This window comes from Canis lupus, chromosome 18 (assembly GCF_003254725.2).
Source record: "Canis lupus dingo isolate Sandy chromosome 18, ASM325472v2, whole genome shotgun sequence".
In the NCBI taxonomy this organism is placed as follows: Eukaryota; Metazoa; Chordata; class Mammalia; order Carnivora; family Canidae; genus Canis; species Canis lupus.
Genome location: NC_064260.1, coordinates 13,297,255 through 13,321,699, shown reverse-complemented (window position 1 = coordinate 13,321,699; position 24,445 = coordinate 13,297,255). Strand labels below are relative to the sequence as shown.

Here is a 24,445-nt window from a genome sequence, read left to right as displayed (position 1 = left end):
ATGATTTCAAGCCTGGCCATATGCAAGAAAGGTACTCTGTTCAATAGAGGGAGACCAAATAACCAGAACTTCTATGTATGTGGCCCATGGTGCATCTACATATATTAGAACATTGTCTTGAAACCCTGAGCTGGCCACTACAGGATAACAGATATGCTGAGTTCTGTCTCTTTACGTGAAAAGAGATAGCACCTTTACAGTATTTGAAGATAATTTCATTGTCTCTATTATTTTCCAGCAAAATTCATCAATTATTCTTATCAATACTGATATTGTGGGATAATAAAATAGTAAGAAAGCCCTACATTATATAAAAATGGGGTGTTTTTGTACTATGGAATGAGCTACTTTTACCTTAACCTTGAAATCTCAAAGATGAGTGATGATTCTTTTATGAAATACAAAGAAAAGAAAAATCTGGCATGAAAGTATCTTTAAACTCTCCTCTTTTTCTTACCAATTCAGTTTACTCTTTTTTTTTTTTTTTAAGATCTATTTATTCATGAGAGACACAGACTGAAAGAGAGAGAGGCAGAGACATAGGCAGAGGGAGAAGCAGGCTCCTCACAGGGAGCCCGATGTGGAACTTGATCCCACATCCTGGGATCATGACCCTAGCCAAAGGCAGGCGCCCAACCACTGAGCCACATAGGCGTCCCACCAATTCAGTTTAAATGGATTTTTCTTTCTGCTTCAACTTTATAAAACACTAAAGAATACACATTTAGTCTTTCAATAAATAGATAATTTACCTGAGCAAAATCAGCAGCAAGTCGAACTTTGCCACCTTCACCAAGAGGTCTTATGAGACTGGCATTGCGAATAAAAAGTTCAATTGCTCTTTGGGCAATAGCTTCAGTGTTGTCAAAAACAAAATCCAAGCATTCAAAGTGTTTAAAGTAGTCACTCATAACTCTGGCAATGAAACCTTGAAGCTCCTTCATGTACAGAGAACAAGGAACATCAGGCTTTCCTGAGCTGGATATTGACCTGCGAAAGGGAAAAAAAAAAAAACAAAAAACAGCCAATGCACTAACAGCCACTATTTCATTTTTATCCCACCCCCCCACCTGCTATTTCAATTCTAAGCTATTTTTTCCCTCAATGGTAAAAAAGGTATTGCTTATTTTTGCTAATAGTTAAAGAGTATAAAACAATGTTTAAATAATAAAGACTTTTAAGATGCCAGGAAGATGACTGAAGGAATCTTAGAATCCATTTACCTAGATATTATTGAGAATGAAATGGACAACCATCTGTCTCGGGTAATTCACACAGTGCCTTATGCACTCTCTGACCTTTCAAGGTCCTTCTCAGCTTTATGAATCTCCATCCACTCATATGTTTTGCCTGGTTAGTGAATAAATCAATAATGAAGCCTGAAATAGCTTTCTACACTTTGTAAGGGCAGAAAACACTGCTTCCCCAAACAAATTCTTGGCAAAGACATTTCTGCTCCTGTGCTATTTAATCTGATCAGCCCAATAGTAGATTTCTGCCTGTGGAACTGGTTATGTAACAATACACATGGTATGCAATTTTTTCCTCCCAGATGATGAGGTTTGCAAAGGCTTTAATTTGGATCAACAGATGATGCCAGCTGATGCTCCATGAAATACTATTTATAATTTATAAGTGTTTGTAATTACTCTTTAAGGAATATATTAAAAGAATGTGAAATATTTATAGGAAAGAAGTCATACCAAAATTAGAAATCACCTGATATTAATTAGCTAACCAATGAAATCATTGGCTACAAAGTGCTGAATCGTCTTAAAAAATGAGTGTTTCCATATTCTGAGAATGACGTAGAAAAAGTAGCAATGATCTAAAGAAGAATAACAGATATGACTCAAATGCCTAGAGCAAGAGAATGAGGTGAACTTAATTATTTTCAAAGACACCAATGAATGGTTATTATCAGAGGATGCTAACCAAAGGTCTTCTATTTCCAGAAGTAGACAGAAATAGAGAAACTAGTCATAAGCTCCAGAAGGGAGAGATTTTGGTCAGGTGTAAAAAGAATGTCCTCACTAAAGCAAGGCCACCGAGAGGGAACATGGAGGACCAGTGCTGTCTTCAGCATCACACAGTGGAGTGCTGCTTCATACAGCCTCAGTAAATGATGGCAAATGTCACGTGGATTTGGTTTTGCCAGATTCAGATCATTGCATGGCGTATCTTTGTTCAGTTCAAAAGACTAGGTTGGAAAAACAAGGGGGTACCAATCTCTTTCATGTTTTATTATGCTTTATCAAAGGCACTGTTTGTTATCTGTACTATTCTGGAGGAATGTTTCAAGAATTTTAATCTAGTCAATTAAAATGATTTGCATGAGGATTAGATATACTAAAACAAATTCCAAACACATGTCAATATAAGTAAAACAATCCATCAGACAAAATCTTGAAATGGGTGTTAGCAATTATCAGTGTGGATTAGAAACTGATTTAAATTTACTAGAATATGATATTTGCTTCGCCATCGTTAAAGCTCAGTTTTTCCAACTATGGTGAAGTTTTTGGTAAGAGATATTCTTTTTAATTATTCTATTTATTTATTTGAGAAAGAGAGAGAAAGAGAGAGAGAGAGAGAGAGAGAGAGAGAGAGGCATGAACAGAGGAAGTGGGATAAGCAGATGCTCTGCTGAGCAGGGAGCCCCACATGGGTCAGTAAGAGATTTTCAACTGATAGAGTACAATAATACATTTTGCAGAAATTTAAGGATCTTTCTAATGAGACCCTGCATGCACAAGTTGAAGGCAGATGGACTAACCAGATGCACACCTGAGAAGTGGTAGATGACCATCTTCAGGTTACCAATCCTTTTGGCATGTATGTGCATTCTCCCCTTGGCAGAGATGCACATCCATCACTTTAGGTCCTAGGGTCTTCCTACTTTTACCACCTTCCCAACACCATTCAATATAAGATTTTTTTAAGATTTTATTTATTCATGAGAGAGAGAGAGAGAGAGAGAGAATGAGAGAGACAGGCAGGTAGAGGGAGAGGCAGGCTCCGTGCAGGGAGCCTGATGCGGGACTTGATCCCGGGTCTCCAGGATCACACCCCAGGCCAAAGGCGGCGCTAAACCACTGGGCCACCGGGGTGCCCCCCCAACCCCATTCATAATTGGACCTGAGTTATTTTACATTAATCAAGGAATTTCAATCAATGTACTATGTCGATTAGATATTTACATTTTGAGCTGTACCTAATTTAGAGAGAAATACACATTTCAAATACAAGGAAACTGTGTTAAGCATTACTTTTTAAATAGCAGAGGGATTCTGTAACCATACTCCATATAAGGCTGGCTGACAAAGTAAATCTGCTTTATTCCTTTTACCTAAAATAAATATAGAGGGCTTTCCAAGGTAGGCGTTCACTATTATTTTTCCAAGTGTGACCCCTGGGGGCTTGCCCTGCTATAAAAGTGATTTGTACTTCCTGAATAGTTTCATCTAACTTCACCATAGATTTCATTCAAGCCAAACATTTCATATATGAAATCCCATGACAGAATTACCAGTAATAGTTCTAGAAAGTAAGAAAATTACTGCCCTGGAGCAATAGCCTTAAATATACTATAAAGCAACAGAGTTTCACATTCCTATACAGGGACGTATGGAAGACAACCATGGGTGGAATCAAATGTCTGCCGTATATAGACAGAGCTGAAATGGAACCATCAAAAGCCATTGGGGGGGGAGGGGCGAGGAATTAAGGTTACTGATATACACTTTAAAATAATGCTTCAGGGCAGCCCCAGTGGCACAGCGGTTTAGCGCCGCCTGCAGCCTGGGGTGAGATCCTGGAGACCTGCGATCAAGTCCCACATTGGGCTCCCTGCATGGAGCCTGCTTCTCCCTCTGCCTGTGTCTCTGCCTCTCTCTCTCTGAATAAATAAAATCTTAAAAAAAAAAAATAATGCTTCATACTTGTACCAACCTATCTATGAGTGATCATCTGGCTCCCTAGTATTTAAGCAACCTAGTAAGGACATCCCTACTAGGGAGACCAACTTTTAATGTCTAATCCACTAGCTCAGGCACTAGCTGTGGCTCACCAATAAATACAGTTGCTAAAGAAGCTGACCACTCTGATAGAAGGAGCCTTCATTTTTTGCTTCCTTTTCAGAGGCATCAAGGATTGGTCTAACTGGGACATTTTAGATTACTCTTGAGTACAATTCAGTTCCTTCCAAACTGCTAAATCAGCAGTTTTGCATTCCATCTCCAAATATTATAGCATTTTGGGTATAATCCACTTTACCCTCTGTGTTTCATTCCATTATTAAAAAGAGATCAATCTTTTATTTTTTTTTTGAGATCAATCTTTTATTCTTCAAAAGATATTTTGTGAATAAGTGGTTTGAAAAATTAAAGGACAGTGTAAAATTCACACAGTTTTCTACAAACAGCTAGCTAGCTATTGGGATGCCTGGGTGGCTTAAGCATCTGCCTTAGGCTCAGGCTCCCTGCATGCAGCCTGCTTCTCCCTCTGCTTGTTTCTCTGCCTGTTTCTCTGCCTCTCTCTCTCTCTCTCTCTGTCTCCCATGAATAAATAAATAAAATAATAAAACAACAACAACAAACCAAACAACTAGCTATTGTGAGAATTTAAATAGAAAAAGGAAAATTCAAAAATAGTAACTATGAACTAGGAATATAAGACACATATCTACATATTACTATTTGAATGTTTAGCTCTAGACTGTGTTAAAAAAATCCTCCAAGCATGTGCAAATAACTATTCCAAATTCTCTACAAATAATGTCCTAATACATGGAGTCCAAATCATCCTATTCTCCTTTAAAAGATTTCAGAGAACACTGAGTTAGGACCTATGAGTTTCATTCTCAACATATATATGATACAGATAAGCAGTACTCTTGTAAACAGCTGTGGAATACTACCAAAGTATTGACGGCTAGGTGTGACTTTGCCAGATTGGATTGCCACAGAACTGAGAAAGGAAAATGATTCTCACAGGGCGTTGAGATGCAAAGCCACAGCAGGATTCAGACTAGCATAGTGGTAGAGGTGGGACATTTTACATAAGAAATAATATGCCTATGCCTGAGGCAAGTACAGGGCATTTGTGAGAAGTAAGGATATAGATAAGCTTGATAAGAGAGGATGGTACCAACTACCAGAAGTCCTGCAGTGGCAAACGGAGTCCTGTAGATGTTAATGATTCTATGTTTCAATGACAGGAGAGAAATGATGAGAGAAATGATGAAAACAAAAACTGGAAAATTTTAATCAGCTAAAGGTGCTCACAATGGATAAAGCAGTATGAGGCTGGAGGCCAAACCCATCATAAGAGGAACAAGACCTAGGTGGAAACAGACTTAGGGAGGAAGAAGGATAGAGGTGGGTAAATGAAAAACAATACAGTAAAGGTTAGTGAAAATTGTGGTTGAACGTGCTTACCCAGAAAAATCTTCTTGATGCATAGTGATGATTATGGCCTCTATGGCATCTCCCACTGAAGTTAGTAAGGGTTGCACAGCACTTCCCATAAGAACATGAATTGTCTAAAAAGAAAAAGGAAGGATAGGAAAAGTTAAAGACCAACATAAAGAAATCCAAGATGGGGGAAATATTTTGACTAAAAGTTTTTATAACCAATTCTGACTACAGTTTCTAACTGTAATAACTCAACAGAAGTCTTTTCCTCTCCCGACTGCTATTGGGAATGATCTTGAAAGCTGAAAATATGTGGAACATGGCACTGAAAATTTCAACTCCCCCACTTCTCTCAAATTTTCAGGAAGTTTCATGGTCAAATGAGCTCCTGGAGGAAGGAGAGAAGACCAGTGCCACTTAACAAAGATCAAATGAATATATTTTATAAAGTTTCTGAAAAAAGTGAGGCTAGACCAAAAGTCATTTTTCAAGACTGGAACATATGCTTTTATGCAGAGTGAATACAATAAATATGCTGGGGATTCTTACAGAGCAGAAGAGTTAGTTATATCATGGATTAAGTTCTTATTCAGTAGGAATACTATTGGTATTCGGCACCATCTTCCCTTCCCAATCTTTGTCACAAACACCCGGCACCTGAGGCTCTGGCCTAGGCATTTGCTACTGGCAACTCAACACCATCTTCCCTTCCCAATCTTTGTCACAAACACCCTGTACTTGAGGTTCTGGCCTGGACGTTTGCTACTAGCATCTAGGGTGCAGAGGACAAGGATGTTGCTACATACCCTACAATGCACAGGACAGTCTCCCACAACAAACAACTATCCAGCCTAAAACATTAATAGTGCTAATGTTGAGAACTGTTCTACAGTGAGGTATAACCATTGGCTAGGTTATATAAGACCCCCTTGGCCTTAGTTATGGGTTTTTACTGTAATAATATTGACTGGGCCTCAGTACACACTTAAAATCTAAAATTTAAGTATACTATTTATGTATCAATTATGATTACATATAATGAAGATGGATGGCTTTTTGGCTCATAGGAATGATAGAAATCAATAAAAAAATGTTAAATAGGACCCTTATTTATTAAACTCCTAAATATCGTCTCTATCCCTTAATCTCTGATAAAAGCAAACATACTGTCTGTGGGGATTGAGAGAGGGAGGCACAGGGTGGGCAGCACAATGCCTGAGCAACAGCATAGTTTGTTACATTTGAGAATTATGGAGCAGAAAGATTTGAGGGTACACTTAGATTTTTTTTCCCTTAATGATTAGTAATGGTATCACTAACTGAATGTAGTGATGCAGAGGAAGTAGGTTGATTTGGGGATGGAGAGAGAGAATGATGAGTTCAGATTTGGACATGAGTTTGAAGGGCTTATGGGAAATCTACATGGGCTATCCAGGAGGTACTAAAATATTTACATTTGTAGTTTTCGACACATTTCGACTAGATTTGGTAGTCTTTCGCTTTTAAGAGAGAAGATGAAGCCAAAAGAGACAATGAGATCACAGAAGATGATTTGTAGAGTAAGGCTAAATGCTATTTTGAAGTCATTCAGAAGAGGAGGAGACCCTGAAAGATTAAGAAGGGTGGGATTATTTATTGAGCATATATTTTATGCTGGGTATTATGGTATGTGCCTCACATATTATAACTCCACTTAAAATTCAATTATTCCCTCTTCTAAGAGTATTAATTGATGGGGAATCTAAAGTAATTTGTAGATGGGGAAATTAAAGTGAAGTAAAGGACACCGACCTTAAGTGAGCAAGTAGAAGAGCTAAGATATCCTAGGCATGAGTCCGATGAGCTTTTGGTTACACTTTGCCCACTTGGAGCAGAGAAGTAGGAAGAGACTTTAGAGTATGGTGGAAACAAATGGGCAAGATTTCAAAAAGAGTGAGTTTTTTTTTTTTAAAGATTTATTTATTTATTCGTGAGAGACACAGAGAGAGAAGCAGAGACACAGGCAGAGGGAGAAGCAGGTTCCATGCAGGGAGCCCGATGTGGGACTCGATCCCGGGACTCTAGGATCACACCCTGGGCCAAAGGCAGGCGCTAAACTGCTGAGCCACCCAGGGATCTCCAAGAGTGAGTTTTCTACTCTGATATCTCTGAATTGAAGTAGTGTCTAACTACAGATCTTCCTACAAATAAGACAAACAAATGACCTACTGGAGGGCTCTAGAGATTAAAAAAAGGTAGGTAGTTTTTAGAGGCTGTGGAAATCTAGAGTAAGCAACCAGAAGAAAGCGAGTTTTCCATCTTCTATGACTTTGTTCTAAGAGTGCCTATAGTCATGGTGGTGGTTAAGGCTGGGTGGCTAAAACACTGGGAGAAAAAACAAATCCAGCAGTCTTTCAGCACAAAGGAGCAATGGAAAGGGGACTTGGTTCAACTAGGGCTGCTAGAGAGTGAGAGGGGAAACTCAGAAAGGAGAGAGCCAGAGAAGAATGCCTAATTCTATATTTAAACTCAGCACTAGTCTTCAGCTGACTCATCAGCCATGTCTGTATAAAGCAAACAAAAAGTAGCTGGCAACCAAAGCTTAAGGACTAAACTGAGGTCTGAGGCATGGCCAGCTGCAGATATGACTGTGTACAATAAGAGTCTAAGCAATCAGTAAAGAAACATCAACACTCAGGAGCAATGTAAAAAAATACTGAGTCTATACAACATAACTACTACATATACAAAAAGCTTAGAAATGTTATCAATTTTCAAGGAAAAGATCAACAGCTGCCAACCCTGAGATGATCCAGACTCTACAATTATTAGGCAAGAACTTCAGTGAGGTAAAGAAAGAAATGCTCACAATGAGGTAAAGAAAGAAATGCTCACAATAAGTAATAGGAAACCTCGGCAGAGTGAAAGTGTAAAAAAGAACCATATGGATATTTTCAACCAAAAAAAATTGCACTAGATGCATGCAGATGTAAATGTACTTGTATAAATACAAGGTTTATATATTTTATGTAACATGGTGAAATATTAACTCTAACACTTCTAAATAACCCATGAATCAAAGAAGAAGTTGCAAAGGAAATTAGAAAACATTGCAAACTGAATGAAGATAAAAGCATAACATATCAAAATTGAAGTCCTTAGAGAGAAATTTACAACTTGTTAAGTTTCTTTTGGGAGGAAAAATGTCTAAAAATCAATGGTATGAGGTATATTAAAAAAAAAAAGGCAAAGAAAACCCAAAGTAAGTAGAAGGAAATAAAAAAGACAAAAGTAGAAATCAATGAAAAAGAAGGACAATAGAGGAAATCAGTGAAGTCAAAAGTTGGCTCTCTGAAAAGATCAGCAGAACTGATAAACTCCTAACTAAACCGATGAAGCAAAGAAGAGAACACAAACACCAAGAGAAACAATTAAAAAGAAGTTCTCAATATGGGTCCTAATGACATTGAAAGGACAGTTAGAGAATATTATGTACAACACTGTTCTGACAAATCAGGTAACTTAGGTGAATAGATAAACATCCAGAAAGTCACAAAGTATCAAAGCTCATTCAAAAAGAAACAGAAAACTTGAATACCCTTTAACCTACTAACCAAATCAAATCAAATCTGTAGTTACAGACTTCCTACAAAGAAAACCACAGGCCCTGATGGCTTCACTGGTGAATTCTACAAAGCATGTAAGAAGAAAACAATATAAGTTCTTTCAGAAAATAAGAGGAAATACTTCCAAACCTAATTAATGAGGGCAGTAATAACTTGATACCAAAATTAGACAAAGAATTACAAGAAAACTATATACAATATCCCTTATGATTATAGATGCAAACATCTTTAATAAAAATTAAGTAGACCAAATCCAGGGATACACAAAAAAACCCCATCATAACCAAGGTGGGTTTGACATCTGAAAATAAACTTCTGTATTTTACTAACCGAATAAAGGAGTAAAACCACTTGATTATTTCAATAGAAGAAAAGCTATTTGATGAAATACCATTTGTAATATTTAAAAATATGTCAGTAAACTAGGAATAGAAAGGAACTTGTTTATTCTGATAAAGGCCATCTAACATTATACTTCAAAGAGTAGAATATGGCTGGAGTGCTTCTCCCCAAGACAGGGAAGCGCTCATCAACCTCCATTCTCAATAGTTCTAGTTAACACTTGTACGAGACGTCCTAGCCAGTGAAACAAGATGGGAAGAAACAGGCCTCTACTTGCATACGACATGATGGTTTACACAGAAAACATTCATTCTGACTGGGTGAGGCTTCCCACTTAGAGGAAATACAAAACAGGAATGGTAGAGGATTAAGGACTAGCAGAGGGGACAGAGAAAGGAGACTAGGTTATATTTCAGGCTCTGTACAAAGCAGGGAAGGGTGCCATACATCTTCCAAAGATTTATCTAAAATGGCTAAGATTACAAAAATATAGAAGCCTCAGCAATCTGGATTATTCTCTCATTTAGAACCCACACAACAAGGGAGAAATGAAAAACTGTCATATATAAACGTAGCAATACAATCACTATCTGTACAAAACAATCTCAGTAGTAAATGATTTGGAACGACTGGGCCAAGGTGTTTAAATGCTACTTACAGCTGAGGTGCGTATAATGAAATGACTCCAACTTAATATTAATTTATGCTATCCATGACATAGAGGATAATCAGGAGATGGGAGATGTTAAACTTCAGCCTAAAATAACATTTAATTCTGTATAAAATCTCAACAAGGTAGAGAAGACTGTTATGTATCTTTATCTATATTTTTAGTAAGTGAAACATATATTTAATATCTTCTCTATCAAGGGGCACCTGGTTAGCTCAGTTGATTAACCGTCTGCCTTCAGCTCAGGTCATGATATATGTCGCTGGATTGAGCCCGGTGTCAGGCTCCATTCTCAGTGGAGAGTCTGTTTGAGATTCTCTCCCTCCGCTACTCCCCCTGTTCTCTCTCTCTTTCAAGGAAATAAATCTTTAAAAAAAAACTCTATCAAATAATAAAAGTACACAGATTTTTGGTTCTTGAGCTACAATCATTTATGCACCCTAATATTCTATGCCTAATTCAAAGTAATGTACTAAGTATCCTACAATTTTAAAATTCAAGGTTCTTTTTTTCCCTTAAATCAGAGGGTTTTGTGTTTTACTTAATATGTCATCATGGTTTTTATATGATTTAACTTAAAAAGCAAGGTCAAAACTGTTTCATTGAGTCCTTGTTAACATAAGCAATTAAGTCTCTAATTGTCAGGGCCACTGCAGAGAGGCTTTAGGCCAACTGCTAGTCTTCTCTCATCCAGTTCTCAAGGGCAAAATTGGCGATGCCTCAACAAGCCGCACTCCCCAAGGACATGAGGCCCTGGCTCCAGTGAGCAAACCTCAGAGTGAGGGCAGTAGCCCAAGATCAGGGCAATTTTCACTGCATTAGCCTCAACTCCCAGCCCAAAGGGGCTAACAACAGGAATAAACTTTGTTTTATGTTAAAAATACAGATTTGGAGAGTGCATTCTATACTGAATTATAGTCTCTAAAGAATTTTTCTTTTTTCTTTTTTTTTTAAGTTTTATTATTTATCAGAGAGAGAGAGAGAGAAAGAGCAAGCGCAGAGGGGGAGGAAGAGGGACATAATCTCAAACTGACTCCATGCTGGGCCAGACACCGGCTCAATTCCATGACTGTGAGATTATGACCTGAGGCAAAACCAAGAGTTGGTCACTTAATTGATGGAGCCATCCAGGCACCCCTGAAGAGTTTATCTTTTTAATTTGCCAGGAGACTTTTATTATCAGGCAAAGTGTAGGCACTCTGTCTTAACTCACAAACTGGACTTTCTCAAACTATGAACTATGATAATTAGGGGTTAAAAAATCAATTAAGTTGGTTACTATCAGAATGTTTTAAAAAGTAATAGATAAGAGAGGGTGCCTGGGTGATTCAGTGGGTTAAGTGGCCGACTTGATTTTGTCTTAGGTCATGATCTCAGGATAGTGAGATCGAGCCCCTTGTCAGCTCTGTGCTGGGCATGGAGCCTGTTTAAGATTCACTCTCTCCCTCTGCCTCTGCCCTGCACCCTTCCCATCCCCGCCCCCACATGCTCTCTCTCAAATAAATAAATCTTTAAAAAAAGGTAATAGATGAGTATGGAAAATATAAGTGTGCATCACACAAAATAAGGAAAAGGATTATTTTGTAAAATCTTTATTTCAATTACAGAAATACATATAGATAATATATATATACACAATTTTATGTGTGTGTATATATTTATAAATGCTTATGTATTGTGTATGGGATCACAAAGTAAAATCTATTTTTTTCTTTTATTTATTTATTCATGAGAGAGAGGCAGAGACTTAGGCAGAGGGAGAAGCAGGCTCCCTGCAGACGGTCCAATGTAGGGCTCAATCCCAGGACCCCAGGATCACAACCTGAGCCAAAGGCAGCTGCTCAACCACTGAGCCACCCAGGTGCCCTGTAAAATCTATTTCTTATCTTGGGTAGTGATCAAAATATGTTTGACAGCTACTCCTAGAAAAGAAGGGAAAGATGTGGAACTATAGAAAAGGAGACTATGTGAATGCCTGGAAGCAAGAATGTTAAGACCTTTTAGTGTGTCATACTGGTTTGATTTTTGGTATTCTTATGATCATCAATAACTTGGATAAATGTCAATAAAAACAATTATTTTATGATGACAGCTTTAATAATATTTTAGCATAAAATGAGATCAGCATGTTGGAGGAAAAAGAAATACAGAGAAAACATCCAAGTGTGCTTTCACTGTGTTGGGAGAAAACAGACTTGTCTTCTCCTACCCTCATATATGAATTTTAGTGTCCTTAAGTTTTGGGGCCTGTTAAATCCCCATCCATGTCATCAGACAGCATCTGACCTCAGAAGTTCCTTTCTCCTTTAGGATTTGTGACATCATCCCCTCCCAATCTTCTAGCTCATACTTACTGTTGTTTCTTTGTAGCTTCTTTAGTCTCTAAATAAATGTATTTCTCCTTGGAGTGCACTGATAGAGCCTGTCTCTGTCTCCCTCTCTTTTAACTCTATCCAAGTGATCTAAATCCATTGACTTCTATGACCTTTGTACAGTTATACTGTACCATTTCACATATGCAGAAACTAAGGCAAGAGAAAATGAACTCGTCTTAGGTCCTACAGCTAGTTAAGGCTGAGACGGCATTCATATATAAGGAGTTTGCTCCAGAGTCTGCTGTACATTGGGGAGAATCCCTGGGTGGCTCAGTGGTTTAGTGCCCGCCTTTGGCCCAGGGCATGGTCCTGGAGTCCCGGGATCGAGTCTCGCATTGGGCTCCCTGCGTGGAGCCTGTTTCTCCCTCTGTCTGTGTCTCTGCCTCTCTCTCCCTCTCTCTCTGTATCTCATGAATGAATGAATGAATGAATGAATGAATGAATAAATAAATAAATAAATAAATAAATAAATACATCTTAAAAAAAAAGTAAATACCAAATAAATATTTAGTAAGCCAATGAATGATGATGGCAAGGTGCAGCAAACATAACTCTGAGGTCTGGGTTTATCAACATCAGGACTTTGAACAGTTATTATTTCTAAATTGTGTAAAATAGGGATAATAATTCACAACTTGAACAGTTGTTATAATATTTCAATATATGGCATGTGACTGGCAAGTAGCAGGTGCTAAATAAAGGATTTCTATTACCATCACTAAAATGAATGATATCCTTGTTTTTTAAAAGAGTTACCCACTGTCAACTACATATGGCTCTGAATCTCATACCAGCATTCTTTTTCATTAAACTTCCCAAGTATATTTATGTTAGTATGTAAAAAAATGGGAATTTACCCTGATTTCAAATCGTACAGATACACATTAGAGTTTCTCAATCTTGGTATTACTGAAGGTTTGGGCCCAATAATTCCTTTTTGTTGGCGGCTGTCTTATGCACTGCAAGATGTTTAACAGCATCCCTGGCACTAGATGCCGAGAGCACCCCACTCCCAGTCGTGACAATCAAAAACATCTCCAGCTTTGTTAAATGTTCCCTAGGGAACAAAATCACCCTCATGGAGAATCACCACTTTACAGAGGATAATACGAGGCTGTACTACCTAAGATACAGTGATACTTGAAGACTCTTGCTTCCCTTATGATAAAATTCTCATAAGTAGAACACAATCTGTAGACACCAACAAGGTCTATTTTTAAGCTCTAGAAAATATAAACACACATGTATCCTTTCTCTTTAGGATAATTATCAGCAGCTACTTTTGGTATATACAGAGGATACTGAATTATTTTTAAAATGTGACATCTCCCACTCATCCAAACAATTCTAAAATCCACTTTGATCTCTATAGTCAAAGATTAAATTCTTTTACCTTAAGGGCTGAGATTATGGTTTGCTCAGCTGCTGGTGGGAATGAACTCTGACTGGAAACCACCTAGAACAAGGTTTTGATTCAGTTAGTTTTACTTAAGTCATTTATTTTTATAAATACTCATTGTGGTCGTAACATGATAAAGCTGTTTCTACATACACATAAAATAGCATCATTGTTTTAGATTATATCTTATAAGTGCTTTGAAAACTCATTAGTAATTACTAGTTAAGATAGGATGAAAACTACTTTCCTGTATAAAGCAATTATACTATATACTTCAAATAATCAAAACATTAAAAATTCTAAGAGTTGGCTTTTCTTTATTCACTTTAGATAGGTTTTAATTACAAAGTTTTAACCTGAAAAGGTCAGTCTAAAGCCATATTTAGGTATTTCTTTTAAAAAAATCACTATACTCAAGGCCAACTATAATTTATCAAGTCTTTAAAATACAAATGTCAAACATTTACATATCAATACAAATATTATGAAGATTCCAAAAGTATCAATAAAAGCATTTAAATCAGCCTAAATAAAGAGAATCTTTCACTGATTGCGATACTTTAGAGTAATAATGAAAGGGAATGGAAAAATACATCATTTATTCTTCCTACTTATGTCTGTTATTTCTTTTCTGAGGTTTACTTGTTAATAATGCTTTAAAATATATTCTATTTAATATGTGACATACACATCTTTGAAAACCCTTGATAAAAAAACTTGTTAAAAATTTAAGTGAATAGTCAATTATAAGTATTCTAAAATACAACTGAGCATATTAAAACTCGAATTAAAGGTCATGTTTTCAAGAGCATCCCCTAACCTTTAGCTTCCTTCAGGCCTTCTAAATACTTATCTCTCTACTTACTAAATATTTTTGAAATGATTTATAGAGAGGAAACACGAGCTACTCAGAAGTCAAAGAATGGGTTCAAAGTGTTGCTATCCCCACAAATACAGTTCATCTTAGAAATAATAGATGAAAGCAAACAATTGAAAGTGCATCATTCAAAAAAATTACACCAGTAAAACAATAGCAAAAAAAGAATACATTTTTTCTACATTCAAGGAATCATCAGTGATTATATCATAAAAATTCACAGTTTAATGCAGCTCCTTCCCTCCTCTTCTGTGCAAAGAAAGAACCTTCACAATGTGTAGAAGGGATTAAGATTTCTTACTCTGCCATTAGCTTTGCTCTACTACCAACCACATGATAGCAAATTATGTTTTTTAACAGGCATGAAACACATATGATTTTACCCTTACGCCATTTGCTCAATAAACTTGATTATACCAATCAAGGCTGATGATCTATAGTTCATAGGTTTTAAACCAAATGAAAAGACAAAAGTGACACAAATGATAAAGGCCAGGAACAAAAACTGTTTAAAAAGAGTTCATTCTGCAGCTGATTTTATATTCATCATGTTCTCATTGCATTCCTTTGCAAAAAAAATTAAATAATTCCTCATTGTCTAAATTTGAGGCAAAAAGAAAGCTGAAATTAAGTCAAAAGAACGTGATTAAAATAAAGATTACCTTCGTTATAGACTGATGCAGCTTATACAGTGAATTCACTACTGCTACATTTCTTCTCTGCCCTTCTGTAAGAGGTCCAATCACCTGACTTGCATCTCCTTGTGTGGATAGCTGTAAGAATGTAACACAAAAGGAAATGACCAAAATGACACTTCATATTTAACTGGGAAGCTCATGTCTCCTGACCAAAAAAAAAAAAAAAAAAAAAAAAAGGTTGAGAAGTATCCAGGTCAAGGGTTAGACTTTAGGCATAGCTGGAACCTCTGTATTCAGAACACCATGAATGTGGAAGCCCAATTAGCCCAACTGTATGCACAAGAAGAATTTCTTCCACCAATACTTCACAGTGGATGGACCCCTGCTGCACATGTGATCCAAAAGCCCCATGTGTGCTGGTGTTTTCATACATCAGCAGAGTACTTTCAGGCAATACCTTCTGGCAATTGTGAATAGTCATTCTACTTAAAAACTCAGAAATAAGCCATCAAAACAAAATGAAAAGAAAGGAAAGGGAAAAAAGAAAAGAAAATGAAAAATCAACAAAGGGAAGGAAGGAGGATGGAATAAAAATAAACCTAATATATATCTGACAGCCATCATAATCCTCCATGAAATGGGTGGTAAAAAGAGGGTTTTACTTTCATTTTTATAGATTAAAATTTTGTTTTAAAAAAGGAAGTTAGCTAAGATTATACTGTACATGGATGATCAGTATAAGTGGTTTTAAAAACTTTTTATTCCCTTACCTTTAATTTAGTTCTGAATACATGAGTTTTAGGACAGAGGACATGTAATGCTTTAAGAATTAATCTAGAATTCTTATAGTTTGATAAAAGAAAAGAACCCACATATAAACTATTCTCAATATATTGATCATATTTTAATCAAATCATCTGTAACAATTGTTTTTTAAAGATTTATTTATTTAGTTTAGAGAGAGAGTATGCACAAGTTGGGGGAGGGGCGAAGGAAGCGGGGGGGGGGGGAGAGAGAGAGAGAGAGAGAGAGAGAGAGAGAGAACATCCAAGCAGACTCCACACTAAGTGTGGAGCCTGACATGGGGCTCGATTCTGGGACCCTGAGATCATGATCTGAACCAAAATCAAGACTTGGATGCTTAACCAACTAAGCCACAAAGGCACCCCTGGAAAAAAAAAATTTAAGTGGATTAAATTTGATTAGGACAAATAAATTTGATCTAAGTCAACTCTTTGAACGTGGACATAGATCTCAAAATGTGAAAAACTGATCTTTTAGAAAAGCTGAAAACTAAGATCATCTTGCCTTTGTTATAGCAAGCCAATAAAGTCTGGGAGAAAGAAATACTATCTTGCTTTCTATTTTCCTTTGATAAACACACATACATACATTTATAAAAATTAAATTCAATGTCTACTTTATCAATTCCTACTGTAGTTATAAAATGCAGTTTAAAAATATTAAAAACTGCAATTAAAGGGAATATTCCTTTGTTAACATTACAACGTATGAAGATGGCTACAAGGTCAACATAAGACTTTTTGACATTAGCTTAAGGAACTCTACTTTATTCTGGCTTTCCTTATGGACATGGTCACCAACTTGCAATTAAGTTGAGCTCGAAAACTGGAGAATAAAATGGCAGTTGTCAGTGGCACCAGTTTTTACGGTAGATTCAGGGTGCTGAATGCTGTAAAGGGCATTTAAAAGTTATGAATTCTAGCTATACAATTTTTAAAAATCCAATCTCTCTTACTTTTCTTGAGATTCTCTCCAAATAATCTTGAAGTAGTAACAAAGAAATGGGAAAGGGAAAAAATTTTTCTTATGTTTTCTTACGTCTATTTATTTCCTGTATTCTATATTTAATGAAGAGACAGGCTCACTGCTAGAAAAGAATAAAGAACCGTTTATTACTGATAATTGACCTTATTTGGGGGGATTTAAAAAGTACAGAAAGGCCCTTGTCAGACTCATGATGATGCTGTAATAAAAAAGCAGATAGTAGCAAATGTTGGCCAGAATGTGGAGAAATCATAACCCTCATCTCTGCTGGTGAGAATGTAAAATGGAGTGTCACTTTGGAAAACCAGTCTGATGATTTCTCAAATATAAACAGAGTGACCACATATATACCCAAAAATTAGATTCTTTGTTATATACACAAGAGAAGTAAAAACACGTTTCCATAAAAACATGTATATAAATGCTCACAGCAACATTATTCCATAGTGTAATAGCCCAAAAATGAAAACAACACAGATGTCAACTGATAAATGGATAAATATGATGTAGTCTTTTCATACAACGCCCAGCAAAAAAAGAGAATGAAGTTCTGATACATGCTATAAATGTGGATGAACCTTAAAGACATTTTAACTAAAAAAAGCCAGTCACAAAAGCCACATATGGAATGATTACATTTATGTGAAATATCCAGAATAAGCAAACCCAGAGACAAAAAGCAGATTAGTAATTAGGGGAGGCAGGAAGAGAGGTTAAATGGGAAGTGACTGCTAATGGGTAGGAGCTTTCTTGTTGGGGTGAAGAAATGTTCTAAATTTGATTGTGAATATACTAAAAACCACTGAATTGTCCATTTATATGGGTGAATTACCTTTTAATAAAGCTGTTTTTTAAAAAGTATAGAAATAAAAATCTCCACACTTCAAGGGTTACCTGCTGGATGCCTCAAGCCTTGTAAAAACTAGCCTTTATGATATGATGGCTAAGTTGGAGACCTACAAGGTTCTGCGAAGAAAACATTACACTTAGAAGAGCAAAACATTGACGATATGAAAGAACTATGGATGAAATACCGCTGTGCCAAAAACAACAAAATTCAAATATCAATGTGAAACTATAAGACTAGGAGATTAGAAATGTAAGATAATCTATTGCTTCTCCTACTTTTACAGCACAGAATATAGTCAGCCCAACACCTGAGCTTGGTGGATTGCCCTGTTTCTCTCCAACACCATTCTTGCCATAATTGTTCTGGGGAAATAATTTCAAATTTACAAAATACTAAAAAAATAAGAATACTGCAAGGAGCACTCATAGATACTTTACCCAGATTTGCTTATTTTAAAAAAAATATTTATTTATTTACTTTTGCATGGGAGTTACAGAGGGAAGGGTAAAGAATCTCAAGCAGATTCCTCGCTGGGTGTGGAGTCCCACTTGGGGCTCCATCTTACAACCCTGAAATCATGACCTGAGATGAAATCAGACACTCAGAAAACTGAGTCACCAAGGCACCACCCCATCAGATGTTTTTAACAACAACTTTGAAAAGTTCTGATAAATGTTTAGTTACACAGTTATACCTATACTTATTTTTTTTTAAGTGGTGAGCCTGGCTACATAATTACCAATTTTTAAAAAAGATTTTATTTATATATTCATGAGAGACAGAGAGAGAGAGAGAGGCAGAGACACGAGCAGAGTGAGTAGCAGGCGCCACACAGGGAGCCCAACGTGAGATTCGATCCCGGGTCTCCAGAATCACGCTCTGGGCTGAAGGCAGTGAGCCACCGGAGCTGCCCACTAACTTAATTTTTAATGAGGAATTTATATTGAGATAAGATCTTTTGACCTAATACATGCTTTCTATCTAATTTTGGGGTTCACAGCGAAAAAAAGTACACACAGAAAGGCAAGGTATTATTACTGTTATTATTTTAATGAAAAGTATAAAGGGTAAATATTTAGTTCTCAGATTGTCTCCCCACCTCCCACTCATACAGAAGACATCAGTAATCAAGTAGTCCTGTTACAGTCTGGCAAACACAGTGCTCCAGGCAGCAACTACCAATTTCTTAAACCTGACACAGGGGATGAAATCAATTTGTAATCCCTGATCTATGTCATATCAGATTTTCTGGACAGATGGTCTAATAATTCTAAGTGTATTCATTTAAATGTTTTCTAGGTCAAGAGATGCTAATGAGCAACATATTCCAAGAGCCTTAAAACTGCTATATCCTTATTTTCCCCTCTATTAGAAATGTATCCTAAGAATACAATAAATTAAAACTATATGCACAGAGATAATGCTATTTATAAAACAGAGAAATTGGAAAATCCCACATGTCTAAGAATAAGAGAATAGTTAGGTATATTTGGCAACTCGTATTATGGAAGAAAAAACAATGGGAGATGCTTATGTTACAGTGCCGACTAAAAACAAAACAAAACAAAACAACAAAAAAACCATGCAAACAGCACATTTGTGCAGAAGTTCATTTTCACAAAAAGACTAGAAAGAAAGCAAAAATGTTAAGAAATATTATGAAGCATTACACAGTGAGTAAAGTTTCTCTGAAAGACTTAAGATAATTTGAGAAAATAAGCTGCTTTGGTCACTGTTTAATTGTCCAAAAGAAGGTTTGGGGAAAGACAGTTTCTTTCTTTCTCTCTTTCTTTCTTTCATTTATTTATTTGAGAGGGGAAGGGGAAGGGGAGAGAGAATCTCAAGCACACTCCCCACTGAGCACAGGGCCTGTGGGGCTTGATCTCATGACCCTGAGATCATGACCTGAGCCAAAATCAAGAGTTGGACACTTAACCAACTGTAGCTCAGGTGTCCCAAGAGTTTCTTTTGATCTAAAAATTTGTGACACAAATGAAAATAACTGATTTTTATTTATATTTATTTATCAAATGCCTTCATCATAGATTACCTGGTTCAGATTAAGGAATACAAGAATTACAATTAAAAATATTACTTAGGGGAAGCCTGGGTGGCTCAGTGGTTGAGTGTCTGCATTTGGCTCAGGGCATGATCCTGGAGTTCTGGGATCGAGGCCCACATCAGGTTCCCTTCAGGGAGCCTGCTTTTCCCTCTGCCAATGTTTCTGCCTCTTTCTGAATCTTTCATGAATGAGTAAATAAAATCTTTAAAAAAAAATAAAAAATAAATAAAAATATCAGTTCATTATAACATGTCAATTACCCAATAAAAACATAAAATTAAATACATACACATACTCACAATTAAATTATCAAACATCCCTAGTTTGTAATACATTAAAAACTCTATTGTATTTGGAAGCCAGACACAGGGTATATTTCTACAAATGTACAGCAAAGGAAAATTTGTAGGTTTATGTAGCATTTCTTCATTTCCCTGGCATGTCAACTTAACTATTAAGTTCTCTCACAAACGAGACTAATTTTCTTAGATGCTAAAACTATCAAAAAATACTTTCAAGTAAATCTTTCTACACTGCAGGTCACATGTTTCTGGTTTCATAAATAAGGCCCACAGAACATGTACCCCAGGGCAGCATATTCTACTTAAATGAAGCACTGTATCTGATCACTAGTGTTCCAGTGAGCCGTGTTTTATGCTATTACCTATTCTTGTTTTAAAAGTGAATATATCGGGATCCCTGGGTGGTGCAGTGGTTTAGCGCCTGCCTTTGGCCCAAGGCGCGATCCTGGAGACCTGGGATCGAATCCCACGTCGGGCTTCTGGTGCATGGAGCCTGCTTCTCCCTCTGCCTATGTCTCTGCCTCTCTCTCTCTCTCTCTCTCTGTGACTATCATAAAAAAAAAAAAAAAAAAAAAAAGTGAATATATCAGAGATGCCTGGGTGGCTCAGCTGGTTAAGTGTCTTTGGCTCAGGTCATGATTCCAGGGTTTTGTGATTGAGCTCAGCATGGAGTCTGTTTCTCTCTCTCTTCCCTGCTCATGCTCTCTCTCACCTTCTCTATTGCTGTGCCTGTCTCTCTTTCTCTCAAATAAATAAATAAAACCTTTAAAAAAAAAAATAAAGGTGACTCCATCAAAGTTTAGTGGGTTTATATGGCTGCTTGCCCCTTCACTCCTTAAGCAGCCTTAGGTTACTATCTCTTTAGAAATTTAGTGTTTCCTTTTTCTTTAACTTTTGGAGATTTTCAGGAATCCTTCTCTTATTCCTAAGGTGTCAGTTTTCTCTTCTTAATCTCTCTTATCTCCTCTCATCTTGGTCTAACTTGTATTAAAGTGGGAAAAGAGGACTAACCACATGATAGCTTGGAGATATTTCTATGAATGAAGTGTATACTTCAGTGCATGGACACTGTGACATCAATCCTAGCAGTTCGGAGGATATTTTTATTCCCTTCTTGATTCTAATTTATATTTCAGACTGTTGAATTTGTCAAATATTTGACCACTCTGTTTAAAAAAAAAAAAGGAAGCATTACTACATGTCAGTTTATCTAAAAATAAGGATAGGTACATTTAATCTGTAATGTTATGTTTTGACATCAGATCAAGCCTTCACAAAAATCTGTTATCAAAGAGGGGACATGGGTGCCTTTGGACAGTTAACATACAACCGAAATGGTGGAAATAAGACCAAAGCTTGTTTATAGCTTGTTATATGCACACATGTAGCTTTGTAATTCAAAACTGTATTGCTCGTACACCCTGTATTCCTGTTACAAAGCCTTTTTATCATTACTTTTCTCATTAACCTTCTCTAGATCTTCCACACTTTTACCCTTTAGGTCAAAATATCCACCTGGCACATGAGATTTGGTAACCACAGAGGGTGGGAAAGGCAAATATAATTTGCTAAGAATGGATTATTTAAAAGTTTTACTTTATTTTCCTTCAAAGGACCTCATGCTTTTGAACAAAAGATGGAATTTCCACCTACCCATGACTAATCACTGGTTTCTAAACACTGGCTTTGTTAATTAAATGTAGAGTCACAAGTCTGCATATTTTAAATTCTTTGTGGAAGAGAGAATTGTTCAGTCAGGTATACTGAGTTTTTCCCATTTTCTAATAATGAATACTATGATTAATTCATTAATCAACAAACTCTTCACATATATCAGTATACAGGAGGAAGCGTCTTTGATTTAGGATACTCTGGGTTTGGTAGAGAATGAATTTTAAACCATAGATTTTCCAAAAGAATGAAAATGTATTACCCTCAGGGATATAGAAAAACTAAAATCCTAGCATCCTACTATTAAGGCCTTAATTAGCTAATTAAAAAAAAAAAAAAAAAACACTCCTAACATCCTACTATAATATCCTACTATCCTAAACCTAAGTTAGCTAATACAATTTAAAAAAATAATTAATAGTTTATACATTTGTAAATATAGACTAGTACTTTTAGTTTTTGAGACATGTAAATTCTAATGTAATTAAACCTACAATCTTGAATGCAGTATTAATTTTCATTGCAAAGTTCTTTATATACAGTCAAAATATAAATTTCAATCTAACTAAAGTCCTAATAACAAAAAAGTTTATATTATTGAACTTCAAAGCAATAAGGTTCTGAATATTAACCTTAATAGTAGTGTTCATAATGTTAAACCAGAAAAAAAATTATCTGATTGAGAGTAATTATTATCTAAAAAACTAGGAATTTATTTTGCAAAATCTGGCAATGTCATTTTAAGTTTGTGTCTGCCTTAAATGACTACAGTTGTCTAATAGAGTCTTGAAGTAGTTCAATTTCCCATTTTAATAATTGATTTGTCAATTTCTCTCTGAAATTCTCTCCATCCGTTTTATTAGTCTGAGGTTACACTGTAAGGTGTATCATAATTCTTACACCTTCCTAGTAAATTATTCTTTTTCTCGTTTAATGACACTCCCCCTAAAACCCTAATAATGCTTTTTGCGTTAGCATCTATTTTGTCTGATATTATTATAGCACTTTTTATCATCTCTCATCTAGTTAGTATTTGCCTGAAACATCTTTTCTCCATTCCTTTACTTTTATCTTTTAATATATTCTTATTGATGAGGGATAGAAGCAGAAAAATGTTCACCTTTAACCCAGAAGGCTGACCTATAACCTGCATTGTTCTTTTTTTTTTTTTTTTAAAGTTTTATTTATTTTAGAGAGGGAGAGAGAATCTGAAATAGAGTCTGTGCTGAGCATGGAGTCCCATGCAGGACTCAATCCGATGACAGCAAGATTATGATCTCAACCGAAGCCAAGAGTTGGACGCTTAACGGACTGAGCTACCCAGGTGCCCCTAGCCTGCAGAGTACTGATAAGGATCAAATACATGCAGGTTGCTTCATTCTTAGAGGGTCTCATGACTGCCTGTACATCTCACTGATAGTTAATATCGAGCTGAATACTAAGTACCAGAGAAATTTTGCTAAAGCAGTTTTACAAGTGGAAATTTGAAGACGACATTTATGATCTAACACTCCTTGCTTGTCTCCTCCCCCTTGGGCACCAAGCATACAGCCACCAACTTCATAGGGCAAAAAGTGTAGCTCTTTCTGCCCACGGGCCCAGTCCCTATGCTATAAGAAAACCACCTGTTTGTACCAAAAAATGTCCCAAGTATTCTTTCTTGACTATGACAAGAAATCATATCACTTCACATGTGATACACCATATCACTTATGTTTTAGGCGTGTCACACAAAGCTAAATTTAGTTATTGAATCTATCCAAATTGAGAAATGTCAGTGGTCAGTTTAGTCTTCCAAATATACTGTTTACATTTATTGTAATCAGTGATATATTTGACATCCATCTTACTATGTACTTCTCATATGATTTTCTTTGCTTCTTTTTATTTTCAGCCTTTTGCTGAATGATACTTTTGTCTTTTACCTATTTTTCCATCATGAACTGATGAAGCTACATATTTTATTTCTACTCTTTCAGTGGTCATAGTTAAGTTATTAAAATTCATATTCAATTTAAGTCAAAACAGGGATCCCTGGGTGGCGCAGCGGTTCGGCGCCTGCCTTTGGCCCAGGGCGCGATCCTGGAGATCCGGGATCGAATCCCACGTCGGGCTCCCGGTGCATGGAGCCTGCTTCTCCCTCTGCCTGTGTCTCTGCCTCTCTCTCTCTCTCTGTGGTGTGACTATCATAAATAAATAAAAATTTTAAAAAAATTAAAAAAAAAAATTAAGTCAAAACATCTGTGGCTTTACAGTCCTCCTGAATAATATGAGCATTTTAGAATGCTTTAAAATTCATTACCCCTCCTCCTCATTTCAAATTTTAATGTAGGATAGTATTTCAGTTCTATCTTATTTACAAGTCCCAAATTAGTCACTATTATTTCTTGTTTTATGCAATTAAGGTTTGGATTTACCTACATGTTTACCAATTGTTTGTGCTTACTATTAC

The 24,445-nt window shown here is 36.3% G+C and overlaps 1 protein-coding gene across 3 annotated transcripts in view; it reads right to left on the bottom strand.

The window, feature by feature from the left end:
• Nucleotides 1-24,445, bottom strand: part of COG5 (component of oligomeric golgi complex 5) — a 297,897-nt gene that overhangs the window by 21,835 nt on the left and 251,617 nt on the right. For all 3 annotated transcript variants that reach the window (XM_049096361.1, XM_035701303.1, XM_049096362.1), the window contains 4 exons: nt 15,345-15,455; nt 13,800-13,862; nt 5,439-5,542; nt 753-990 (listed from right to left, as the gene is read on the bottom strand). In XM_049096361.1, the coding sequence (XP_048952318.1) occupies nt 753-990; nt 5,439-5,542; nt 13,800-13,862; nt 15,345-15,455 (516 nt within the window). The remainder of the gene's footprint in view (nt 1-752; nt 991-5,438; nt 5,543-13,799; nt 13,863-15,344; nt 15,456-24,445) is intronic.